At 34.9% G+C, this 12,353-nt stretch overlaps 1 protein-coding gene across 1 annotated transcript in view; it reads left to right on the top strand.

The window, feature by feature from the left end:
* NEGR1 (neuronal growth regulator 1) overlaps positions 1-11,583 on the top strand; it is a gene marked incomplete at its 3' end in the record, with an annotated part of 549,603 nt that extends 538,020 nt beyond the window's left edge. The window contains exon 7 of the mRNA XM_083360472.1: positions 11,459-11,583. Within this exon, the coding sequence (XP_083216598.1) occupies positions 11,459-11,583 (125 nt within the window). The remainder of the gene's footprint in view (positions 1-11,458) is intronic.
* Positions 11,584-12,353: the final 770 nt, after the last annotated feature.

Raw genomic sequence — 12,353 nt, 5'->3', positions numbered from 1 at the left:
TAAAATAGACATCTCTTATTATTTTGTCCTTACATTAATTTCTGGAAAATATCAGCTACAGCAAACTTCCATTTGGCTGAAGCTTATTATTTTGTATAGCAAGCCCCATTTGCTAAAGATATTCCATTAAACAATTCTTTGCACATGACACTTGGTGCAGTTTACACTCTCATGCTTTAGTAGTAAGAATTAGAATATAATAGCTTTGTATAATGCCAATACAATTATTTCTTTCTTACTATAAAATAGGATTCTGGTTCAGTTATAGACCAGTTGGAAAATAAATTCCAGGCATTGAGTCCAGGTATAAAACACTTGTGCATAATAGCAGGATGAATTTTTGAATCTAATATAAATATTTAAAAACTATACTCAGTATGTTAAGCCACAGGCAACAATAGTATTTCATCTTTCTAATTGGATACATTAAGACTAGTAGCTATAAGCTGTCATTAGAGGCCAATGACATGAAAGCAAGAAGCAAAAATACAAAACTGTTAACTGACAACCATAAACATTTAGAAGCTGCTATTTCTAACAAAAGGAGTTGCAGAGAACTAACTAAAGAGTTATGCAGGTTTGTGCACTGACTGTATTCATTGTTTTATTATTTTGCATCTGTAAACAATTGTGGATAAATAGTCTGTGTACATTCAAATTTGCAAACATTTCATGTTTTACTGGGGTTCATTGATATACAGTATCCAGTTTGATCAGGCATGCCTAAACCTTGGGATGCAATGATACATTTAGTTAATGTATCTAAAGAGGATGCTAGTGTTATCCATAATATCAGTAATACGAGCATCTTTTGAATCACTTGATCATAGAATCCACCCACAGTTATAAAAGACAGAAAATAGAATGGAAAATTTATTGTTCTAAGCCCCTAGAATGCTGATGCCTTTCAGACTGATGCCTTTCAGACTTTCTGACTAAGTTGGACAGGTCAAGCTGAAGGCAACTTCCTGTATAGAGTCTCCTTTATTGGTGTCTATAAATGCAAACAACACTTCAGCATTTTTAAGCAGAAAAGAAGAATCCATTGAAAGGCTTACTAAAATTCTATACTTCCTTGACAAATAAAATCTGAAGACTCCTGATTTTGATTCTTTTAGGATACAGCCAGTAGTCTTATTACCATATTTGGGACCAGAACATCCATTGCTAAGTGAAGTGATCAGGAAGTGAGTTGCACCATGGTTGTTAATCAACTCATGTCATTAAAGAGAAATCAGCTTTTCCCATCGACTTTGCTTGTCAGAAGGTCCTTGGGAAGTTCATAAATGGTGATCATGTGACTCCGGGACAGTGCAAATTGTTGTAAATACACGTCCACTGACAAAGGCCCAAATTTCGATCATGAGACTATGGGAACACTGTGACAGTCGTAAGTGCTAAAATAAAAACTGTATAAAACTGTATAAGTACAGCACTCTCATAACTTTGAATGGTTATTAAACTAATGGTCATAAGCTGAGGACCGCCTGTATAACTGAAACTGCCATGTAGTAATCTGCAAGCTATTACATGTATAAGTCTATGGAGATTCTCAGTCATCCAAGTCATGGTGGTCCCAAAGATGCTTTTTTCACGAGGCAACTGGACTTTTTTTGTTTTTCTTTGAAGACGTTTCGCTTCTAATCCAAGAAGCTTCCTCAGCTCTAGACTTAAATGTCTTCAAATAAAAACAAGAAAATCCATAAATGAAAAGATTGCTATTAACAGTAATTATTTATTTATGTTTGTTCTTGTGGTGTCCATAGGACATGTGGATAAAATTCCATGTTTATTTTTATTTGCACATATTGTAAAACATTTGATCTACTAAAAATACATTGACTTGGATCCTAAATTTTGTTTGATAAATGAAAGGATCCTCCTCATTGCCTGGGAACTGAACCATCTTTTGTAATAGGGATTTGATATGGCAAATGGCTGATAGAAGAATTATCTAGTAAAATCAGCCCAGTCAGAGGAAGCAAATTAGGATTCAATTAAGTATTTTGATCCTGGCAAACCACAATATTCATACTATTACTCATTTGTTGAACTTTTCTATTTAAAATATAGTTGCAAATCACAACCAGCAGATGCATTGCTGGATTTATCAAATGTTTTTGCTGTTATTTTTTTTCCTAGAAAAAGGAGGAACTCTGTGGAGAACCGTAGTACTATACGCAAAACCATTGAGAAACTATTCCTGTAGGATATGATAAAATCTGTAGAATTTGATAAAAAAATTAAAACTTATCTACATACAGCACATCTGTGAACATCATTCTATATTACTTGGCAGCAATCCAGTCCAAGAAAATAGACCTTACTTAATTAGTAGGAAATGTTTGGGCTAAGAGCTTTGATGGGCCCATATTCATACAAGCAGTCCTCTTAGTAAAGCTCAACTTTTCAGGGGCAGGCAATTGTCAGATTTTTTAATTTTTAAAATATTCTTATTTTTATTTCAAGTATATCAAAACAATAGTCTAAAAAACAACTTCTCTTGAACACCTGGCTTTATGCCCAGGCCTGAGGCCCCAAGAGTGTGAAGGAACCCTGTTTCCTGGTTATGTTGACTTCTATGATGGTACTTTTTTTCTTGGCTGCCTTATATATTTAATTTGAATTGTAATTCTTTTTAATTGTTTTATAATTGTTCACCATCCAGACTCACTTGCCTGAGATGGGCCGCTCTAGAAACTGAATGAATTAAATAACTTTAACATTTATTTTGATTTGGCTTCATTGGAGATATAAATTACTTTTGCATGTTCATGTATGAAAGGAATTAAAATCAAGATTACTTTGTACTGACATGGTACAAAGCAAGTCATCTCATAATGGATTCACAAAAATGAAACCTCTTAAGCTTCTGTTTTCTATCAGTGCAATTGCACCATCCAACTCTGATAGACCTTGTGAACAAAGAGATAGCAATACAGCATATATCCATCTGCTATCACACTACATAATGCATGCATATTATATTACAAATATAGCCTCAAATGCTTGACTTGAATATTCCTTAGCATACACAGAGAACTTTGTTACATTCGGAGATAAAATGGATTGCTGATTTCTTTTTGTTTTGAAGATTTGTGTTTTCCAGTTCAGGCAATAAACTCAACTTGCAGCCCATCACAAATTCTAAGATAAAGTAATGCTGTTAGTGTAACAGGATGGTGACATAACAGAAAAGTTGTACATTCCAAGTAACTGCATCTTGTTTTTCTTCCTGCTGCATTAGAGTTATCTGATGTTGCAGCAATAGAAGGCTTCTAAATATTTCATTTGCTTACTTGAAACTATCCTTCCTAAATAGCACGATTTAAAAACAAACAAAGGATAAATGGTAGAATTTGGTGCCTTTTGTGTTTTCGCAATTAGATGTGATTTTAAACTTCCACTCCATACAGAGGGAAGTAGATGTGTGTAATTTACTCTTAACCTTTGTGGAAGAAGTCACAACAATCTCAACTGCCCTTCCTCCACAGAGTAACTGTTTAAATATGATTTTTTTAAAAAAATAAAAAAACCACCCTTCATTGTGCTTGATCTTCTTGGGTTGATTTTTGATATAAATGAAAAGTTGGTTTGTCGTACCAATTTCTAATTTAATTTTACTTTGTAATTAACAGAAATAATATTTAAAACTACCCCACTGCTCTCTTGCTTCAGCATCTTTAAGAATTCATTTGATTGTTGAGGTTTATAACTGAAAGTACTGCATGTACAAACAAAAGTTTTTGAATTGAGAGCTAATTTTATGTTCTTGGAAATGGAAGGTAGTTGGTAAAACTTCTCCATGTGGAGTAAAAATTGTGTTATGTTCATCTCATACTCTGCATAATAAGAAGCAAATACTGTCAAGTGGGTGACAGCTGTGCCACTGATTTCCTCTTACAAGGAGAATGAGGAATTGAATTTAAGTCCGCTATTCAAAACACAATTAAATTGCCAACTCAAGGGATTGTACAACCACAAAGAAAACAGAATGTGATGCACCTTTCTGCTTTTCTCCTATTAATATTACTATATCTCATGTGTTTTGTACTTGGCTAAGCTTAAAAAAGGACTTTAATTAGCAAAGAGTAAAGTATTTTTCTTTGCAATGGCGATTAATGCAGTATTACAAAATAAACATGGAGCCTAGTTGTGCTTTGTAATAAACTCAATATAAGCTCTATTGATTTTTATGAGGATTGTTCCAAGGAAAGTAGTCTATTGGGATGCAGTTCTGTGCTCTGGTAACTTTAAGAGAAACCTGACTGAAGGAACGTCCTATGCTAAACTTCAACATTATGATTAATTTTAATGAAAACTAGGCTAAAGATAAATGAGCTAGATTGCTATCTGAGAGAGAGAGAGAGAGAGAGAGAGAGAGAGAGAGAGAGAGAGAGAGAGAGAGAGAGAGAGAGAGAGAGAGGAGAAAAACTTCAAAAATTAAGATTAAGATTCATTTTAATGTGAGAGAATTGGAGTTCTGAATGATTTTATTAAATCTTTTGACTGTGCCACCTTTTGGCTTTACATCATGAAGTTTTACTTTAGTATTAATTGGTAAATTAATGAGCAATTCTTTACCACATAAAAGCATGTGAAAGCCTCTACAAATCTTTATAAGAAAAAAAAATCCCATGGAGTTTGATGACATGTAGCCCTCATTGCTACTTCGTGAAACATCACAATAATTGAGTCCACACCCAAGACACCTGCTTTTTGAGCTTTTATTTTTACAAAAACATATGTTGCTTCTTTTTAAGTCTTCCTCGCTATGGATAGATACTTTCCAGAATGATGTTGTTATTCTTATGATCTGAGAGAGAGCAATGCTTCTTTGTTAGCATCACAGCTTTCCGTCCATATGGCTTTAGTGGCTAGTTAGTCACTAAACTTCTAATACAGAGGTTTCTTTTCAAATTGTATCATGCGGGTCATCAGCCTTTGCAGACCAGTTCAATTGTGATCTGTGCATTCTCTTTGTTAATAGTTATTCCTGCTGGCTGCCATAAGGTCTAGCTTTAAACCCAGTGTTCAAAGAATGCATCCAACATCCAACTACATGGAGAAGTCTGTATACATTCCTCGTGCAGGGGTGAATGTCAGCTGGGGAGATCTCCTCAGCTATGGGAAATTCAATTACTATTTTCTACTCAAAGTGTGCATCAGTGGCATTTGTCATTTTGAACTGCCTAGTTGTGTTCCCCTTTGATATGCAGGAAGAATAGGAAAGGAAATCTTTTTTGGAAGCACTGAGGAACGAAAATACTCTCTTCTTTATATAATCTATGAGGACAAGTGTTAGAGAAATCAAGGACTTTTCCCCAGTCAAAGTTATTATTAGAAATATGGAGATCTATACAAAAAAGTTGGCCAATAGAAAAGGGTAGTCACCCCCAATGGTTCCAGCCCACAATCAACAAGATAAGAGGGTCAACTATTGCCAGTAGATAGGAAACAGTCACTCAGTCATTAATGGGCTAAAACATTGCAGTTCTAAACAGTCCACAATAATTAGTGGTTTTGTATATCGGTGAATTGTTGGGCTTTGGAATGGATTATCAAGTTTGCAAAGCATCTTCCTGTGACTTCCTCTTCCAATATATTGGCAAGGATAATATAGTGGTGCAATTTCCATTTTGGTGGAGAATGGTGAATAAATTGTTCTATTTGTACAGTTATCTTTGTCAGTGGCTATTAATCTAGTTAAAATGTCACCACACATCGCAAGATGAGTGGCATATAAATTTGATAAATAAATATAAATAAATGAATAAGTACAGTAATTGGATCCCCCAACTATTTTTGATAATGGCATTTTATGTAAAACGTTCAGATGTTATAGATACAGACAGGCTTTCACATCATTAAAACCACATTTGACTTGATCATGCTTGTTCAAGAAACCAAAATTGCATACCATTTCACCTACCAAGTTACAAATGATAATTTATACCACACAATAACCAAATGCCCAACAAACTGGGTTGGAATTCTGGGTCTTTGATTGCATCCACAAATATCTCTGTTGCTATCTTCATGGCATTTTACATTATAAAAAAATACAAATTTGGAAAATTGGAATGTAATATATGCTTCCCTATAAGTTTTCTAACCAAAACAACAACAAAAACCCTTCCTTTATTTGGAAGTTTCTGAAAGCCAGAATGCCCAGAAACAGAACAAAAGCAAACAGTAGAAGTAGGAAGAATTTTGGAATTAGTGGAACTGTAGGTAGCAGTGTAGCACAATGGTTAGAATGCAGCCAGAAGTTCGATTCTGATGGTGCTCAAGGTTGACTCAGCCTTCCATTCTTCCAAGGTCAGTAAAATGACAACTCAGGTTGTGGGGGCAATATGCTGACATTGTAAACTGCTCAGAGAGTGCTGTAAAAGTACTATGGAGTGGTATATAAGACCTAGCAGCGGTGTCCATCAGTGCTTTGTAATTTGTTACATTTTTAAAATTCCATATGCATCCACCAGTCCAAGGTCCAAGTCAGGAATTGCACCTCGGTTCCTGTTCTGCTAAACCACTTCTTCCTTGCTTGCTAGCCAGACATAATGCCAACAAGCTAGTCCTTATGTACTAGCTAAAATCAGTTTGGTTTTCCAGAAGAATTAGAACATGGCATACATTGTTTACTATAAACATCAGCATTTTCTCCCTTGGCTGCTTTTTTTAGTCCCTCGTCCAATCAAATGAAATATTCAAAGCAATGCAAATGCCATACCTCACTCTTCAAAAGAGGAGACTGCATTAGTTTGTGAAGCAGGTGCAAAGGGATGCTCTAACTTAACTACTAACCACTATTTTCAAAAGCCCTTAGCATAGTCATACAATCTTTAGTTTTCCTAGAGAACATTTATCTGGATAGACTCATGTAGGTGTCTTTTAATAACCTGTGAAGTTTCAGAAATATTTGTCCTAGTGAATAAATTTCTCATGTGCACATTTGAAATACAGATTGTCCTCTTTATGGAAAGGTCACAGATTTTAGCTGAAATGTGGAAAGTTATTCAGATCTATGGATAAAAATCTAAAGGTTGTGCTCATTCACAGACAATGAGATGAAATTGACTTGGGCCATTTAAAAATGTTCTCTTTTAATAATTTGCTTCATTGAATTCACATTGCTTAATTTATTTTGACAACTTTGATTTTATTTAATTTGCTTCAGCAACTTCAACCTTGCTTAATTCACCTTCTTTGCCAGTGTTTTATATCTGGGGCTTCTTGAAAAATTGAGGTCAGACTTTGATTTGCATCTTTATTTTACTCTTGAAGGATGTTGTGGATATTTTGTATGACACCATTTGTTATTCATTCCGGAAATTGATTACCGACAACTGTATGAAACCCAGGGGACTCAATCAGTTTAATTGTAGCCTTATTTTATAAACCAGTAGCACTTACAATAACCAACCATACTCATCCTTTAAAAATGTGGATAAAGGCATCATTTTGCTCCCACATTTTGCTTTTAGAGTTTACTAAAATTAATTAATGTGTGTCTTTGACTTTGAAGCATAAAAGAAAATTCACAGAAATATATAAATCTCAGGCTTTACAGTAACTAGCTGCTTTGTATGAAACAAGACATATACACAGATATTTTGCAGCTCTGTCTATGCTCATAGTAGGCAGTTTTCTCCCCCATTATTGATCCCATATAAAAAGAGGAAATGAGTTCCCATAGAAAAAGAGGAAATGAGTTCCTTACGAGGTGTTCCTTCTGGTATATTTCCCCTAATTATCTATAGCTTGTTTACCTTGCCTCTATGTGAAAGGAAAAATTGTAATTTAAAGGTTCCTGCACACTTCACTTTCTCTCAGGAGACCTACGTATCTGTTACATTTGTTCTTATTTCAGTGGAATAACTTACACAACTAATTTTGGGGCCAAACTTTAAGTTTTAAAGAATCCCTATGGAATAATACCAATATTGTGCTTATTTCTTCCTCTATCCTGCATCATCTTTATACGTCTGCATTTAACCAAAAAAATATGAAACGTACAATACTTTTAAAAAAGTTTCCTGATGTCATACAACTATTGAAAAGCCAAAACTAGTAAAAAAGGAATATTTTTACAAGCTCATCTTCATTTCCACAAAAGTAATATATTTGTATTTCATTATTTCTCCATATATTAGATCTTAACTTATAGGATTCTCAATGTGATTTGGGTTGTTGATGTTATTTTGTGTTTTAGATAAGTCCTTAGTTTGAAAACTCCATTGCCTTATCACCACCCAGATTGCTGAAGTGGTCTTAGAAATCTCTTGAATATGCTTTACTGTCAGATTTACATCTAAGCAGGGAAACACAAATCATGACAGCCTTTCCCATCCTGCCTCAGATCAAATAACAATTCAGAAGACAAAGAAGTGACTAAAAGGTTGTGATCAGAGAATAAACTCAGATGCAAGAACAACTTAAGTACAAGAAAACAGTGTTGCTGAAACATGGTTTGTTGGAACAGGGAACCTGCCATATTCTACTGTTCCTAACAGCTCAATGCACTAACCATAAATCATGGGATTTTCAGTAAATTTGAAGAAATGTAGGTGATATTTATAGATTTATCCAGCAGATAAATCCAAAATGTATCACTTACATGGCTGGAAAGATAAAAAAATTCATTCAAACTTTAGAGAAAGAAGAGAGTCTGGCTAAGCTGAATGTGTCTATGTGATAGGCTAATATATTTAACTAACTGAGGGAGAAAAGATACAAGTTTCTGATTAGCTTGGATCCCAGATTGCTTCAAAAATGTATATTTCAATAAGATGTTTTATTCAAGTGTCAGTAATTGTTCAGTGCTGTTGGCTGGAAAGCAATTTTTTTATTATTCCATATGCAAAAGATCGATTTGGGAAGCTGAACTAGATGGGGGAAGCCTGTATCCTTTATTTTCTAACACAACACAGGGATCAAAATTATTGTAATTGTATTTTTGTCCTACCTTTATTTTTTTTTACAACTCAGTGCAGTATATGTAATATTCCCATATCTTCTTTTCCCACAACAACGGGGTAAGGGAATGATTAATCCAAAGTTACCCAGCTGGCTTTCAGGTTTCATGGTTTCTTGAAGACCATGATCTGATTCTGAAAAATGTGGCAAAAGTTCAACCATTGGTTCAGTATAAGTTATTGTCCAAGGAATAATGCCCATATCATATCGTCAACATAAGAGGTCTGACAAGAAGATTATAAAGTTGACGTAATTCTGTCTCACTCACAAAGACATTTCTATTTCTCAAACATAATATAACAAGAAATAATGGTACAGAGCATATTAAAATAAATATATTTCTTCTTTATTATGTGCCATTATAACCTGTCATAGAAAATTGAATAGGGATTATACCTTACATTCACTAAAAAAAACTCTCTCCCCCAACACTGTTATAAACCACTGTTCAATAAAGCCATTTTAATACAAGTTACCTTGAGTCTAATGAAGAATCATGTTCTCAAAATGTGTTGTTCCTTTTTCAGATTACTTTCAGAGAGTTAAATAAAGGTTGATGCTTTCATAAAAAAATGTAATGAGAAACAGTTTTCCGTAACAGACCTCCCTGTTATACTGATCAGCTACAGCTTCAGTACCATCTTAAGTCTGAAAAATTGTTCTCCTTTTTCCTAATAACAACATGTCGTAAGTCCAAGCTTATAGAAATTCTGGCAAAGAAATGCTCATTGCAAATTATTACCCGGAACTCTTGTGGCAATCCTTGCTAGAAGATAGGAATGTTTTTCCTTGAGGACAAATTATCCATGCAATCAAAGCTATATTTTATACAAATCCTGAAGAGGGATTACTAAATAACTCTTGAAATCTGCATTTAACTCTAATGGAGAAGAATGACTAAGCAAAGAAGCAAAGTAATCCCCAAAAAGTTTCAAATACTTTTCATCTGGGATGACATTCTTATTTATATTTGACAGGTTATTTCTTCATGTACCTTGAATTCTGAATTTTCCTCAATAAGTTGGAATACTATGGCACTATTATGTTAAAAATTTTATTTGCATCATCCACATCATCATAATAAAGCGTAATGTATACCTCTGATACAAGCAGAAAACTTAATATTGCATTATAATAAGGAATAAAGTTTGAGTTCTCATTTCACAAATCAGTTAATTATAATTCAGATAGAGAAGTCAAAGTTCTATAAATCAGATGATTCAGAAAACTTTGTCAACTACATTCTGATACAACATACAACAGGGGGAAAAAAACTGGTGTACATGTCTGAATATTTCCTAGTAGTCAAAACGCTGAGAACAGCTTTTCCTTACTTTGTGTTAGGAGCATTTCATTAGGTGCATGTTTTTGCTGAAGAAATATAGAATACTGGTTTGAGCTTTAGAGACCTTCATGGCCTGAGTTCATGTTAGTTGAAAGAATATCACTTGAGATCATCAGAGGAGGTTCATTTAAAGTTACTGAAGGCCAAAATAATTAATCTCCAATAATTTGGGGCCAAGCTTTCTCCAAAGCCATCCCACTTGGGAGAATGAGCACTTTGCTGAACTGAGAAACCTAACATCTCAGTCTTTTGATTTAACCATGTTTAATTATTTAGTTGTGCTGAGCTACTTCATAAGTAGAAAACAAACAATGGTATCAGGTTGAAGGAAATGTGATGCAGTGAACGAGCTTTTTACATGGAGATTTTTATTCTACTAAAGAATATAGGTCCCAGATTTCCTGCATTAGAGCAGTAAAATGTATCATTCACAAAAGATGATCCAGACTTCTCTAGGTAATTATTATCAGGCATGTTTATATTTCTTTTCAAGAACATCCAAGGCAAAAAAGAGGAATTTTAAGTACGGTAAATTTATATAGACTTCTAATAAACCTTGCTAAGAACAGCTATTCCATGGATAACTTTAGCTTTCCAGAAGTATACATTTTTCCCATTCATTTCTCTCTTCAACTTGTGTAGCACATGGTTACTATTTTTAAAACCTGTTTATGAACACATTCTTTAAAAAAAATAACCTCTAGTACAGGGGTGTCAAATTCAATTTCATTGAGGGCCGCATCAGCATTGTGGTTGCCCTCAGGGGGCCAGGTGGGTGTGGCCAGGGTGGACGTGGCCTACTGGGTGGGCGTGGCTAGAGTGCGTATGGCCTACTGGGTGGGCGTGGCCAGCTCTACATCGTTCGCATCAAGGATGCCTATGGCGGCCTGGGCAGGAGTGGGACAGATCTGAGGTCTCTGGCAGAAGGAGGGTCTCTGGGCCAGGGCCAAGGCAGTGGGGGCCGTTCCCTCCCTGTTTCCAGGATGGCTTCGCGGGCCGCATGAAACCACTTCGCGGGCCGGATCTGGCCCCCGGGCCTTGTGTTTGACATGTCTGCTCTAGTAAATAAAATAATGAATAAGTGATAGTGAAACAACATCAGTATGTAACTACTCTGTTTTCTTCTCTTTCCAGCTCCAAGTACAACCCAGCTTGGGATTACGGGGGGCACAGAAGTTTTCTTGTCCTGCTGGTACCTTGTGTTGACACTGTCCTCTTACACCAGCATAATGTACCTGAAGAACATCGTTCTACAATAAATGTAAAGAACCATGGAAAGCTTTTAAGGATTATTTGAAAGTGCTGATGACTGGATCCAATCTGGTAGAGTTGGTTAAAAAAAACGTCGTGGGATATAATCAGCAGTGCTTATTTGGGAATGATCGCCTTCTGTAGAATTGCTCATTATGTAAATACTTTAATTCTACTCTCTTTTTTATTAGCTGCATTACCTTGTGAAGAAGTACACATTGTCCTTTTTCTTTTCCTTTCTCTCTTTTTTTCTTTTCGAAAGATGTGAAATTATTTTTAGAGGATATTAATTGTGAGTTCATGTTTGTAATCTACAACGTTTCAAAAGCATTCAACCATGGTCTGCCAAGTTGCAGGCAATAGTTTACATAAAAAGAACCCAAATAATTGCAGTTAAAAATGTGATCTTTAAGGCTGCAATACAAGCATTCATTTCCCTCTTTAAATAAGATTCTATCTATATTGACACAGAATCTTTTCTCTCTTTTTTTTACAGAAAAAGGCTAAATAGCATTGGCTTTGATTCATCTCTTCAAACTAGAACACATATCTAGATTTTCTTCTAGCATGACACTCAGATTTCAAGAATGGGCTTTGTAATATGACTGCCCTGGGCAGTTATGCTTTGATTTTGATTTTCTTGTCTGTTCAGCATGGGTGTGCCTTCATAAGATACTGCTTTTCTCTTCCTCTCGGATGGGAGATTATATAAATATATATATATATACATATATATATTTTGGTAGATGCTAAGTTCAAGGGTACTGAATCTCTTATT

The sequence above is a fragment of the Vipera ursinii genome, assembly GCF_947247035.1.
Source record: "Vipera ursinii genome assembly, chromosome: 3".
In the NCBI taxonomy this organism is placed as follows: Eukaryota; Metazoa; Chordata; class Lepidosauria; order Squamata; family Viperidae; genus Vipera; species Vipera ursinii.
Note: the sequence above shows the minus strand (reverse complement) of the source record. Positions and strands in the feature narration are given on the sequence as shown.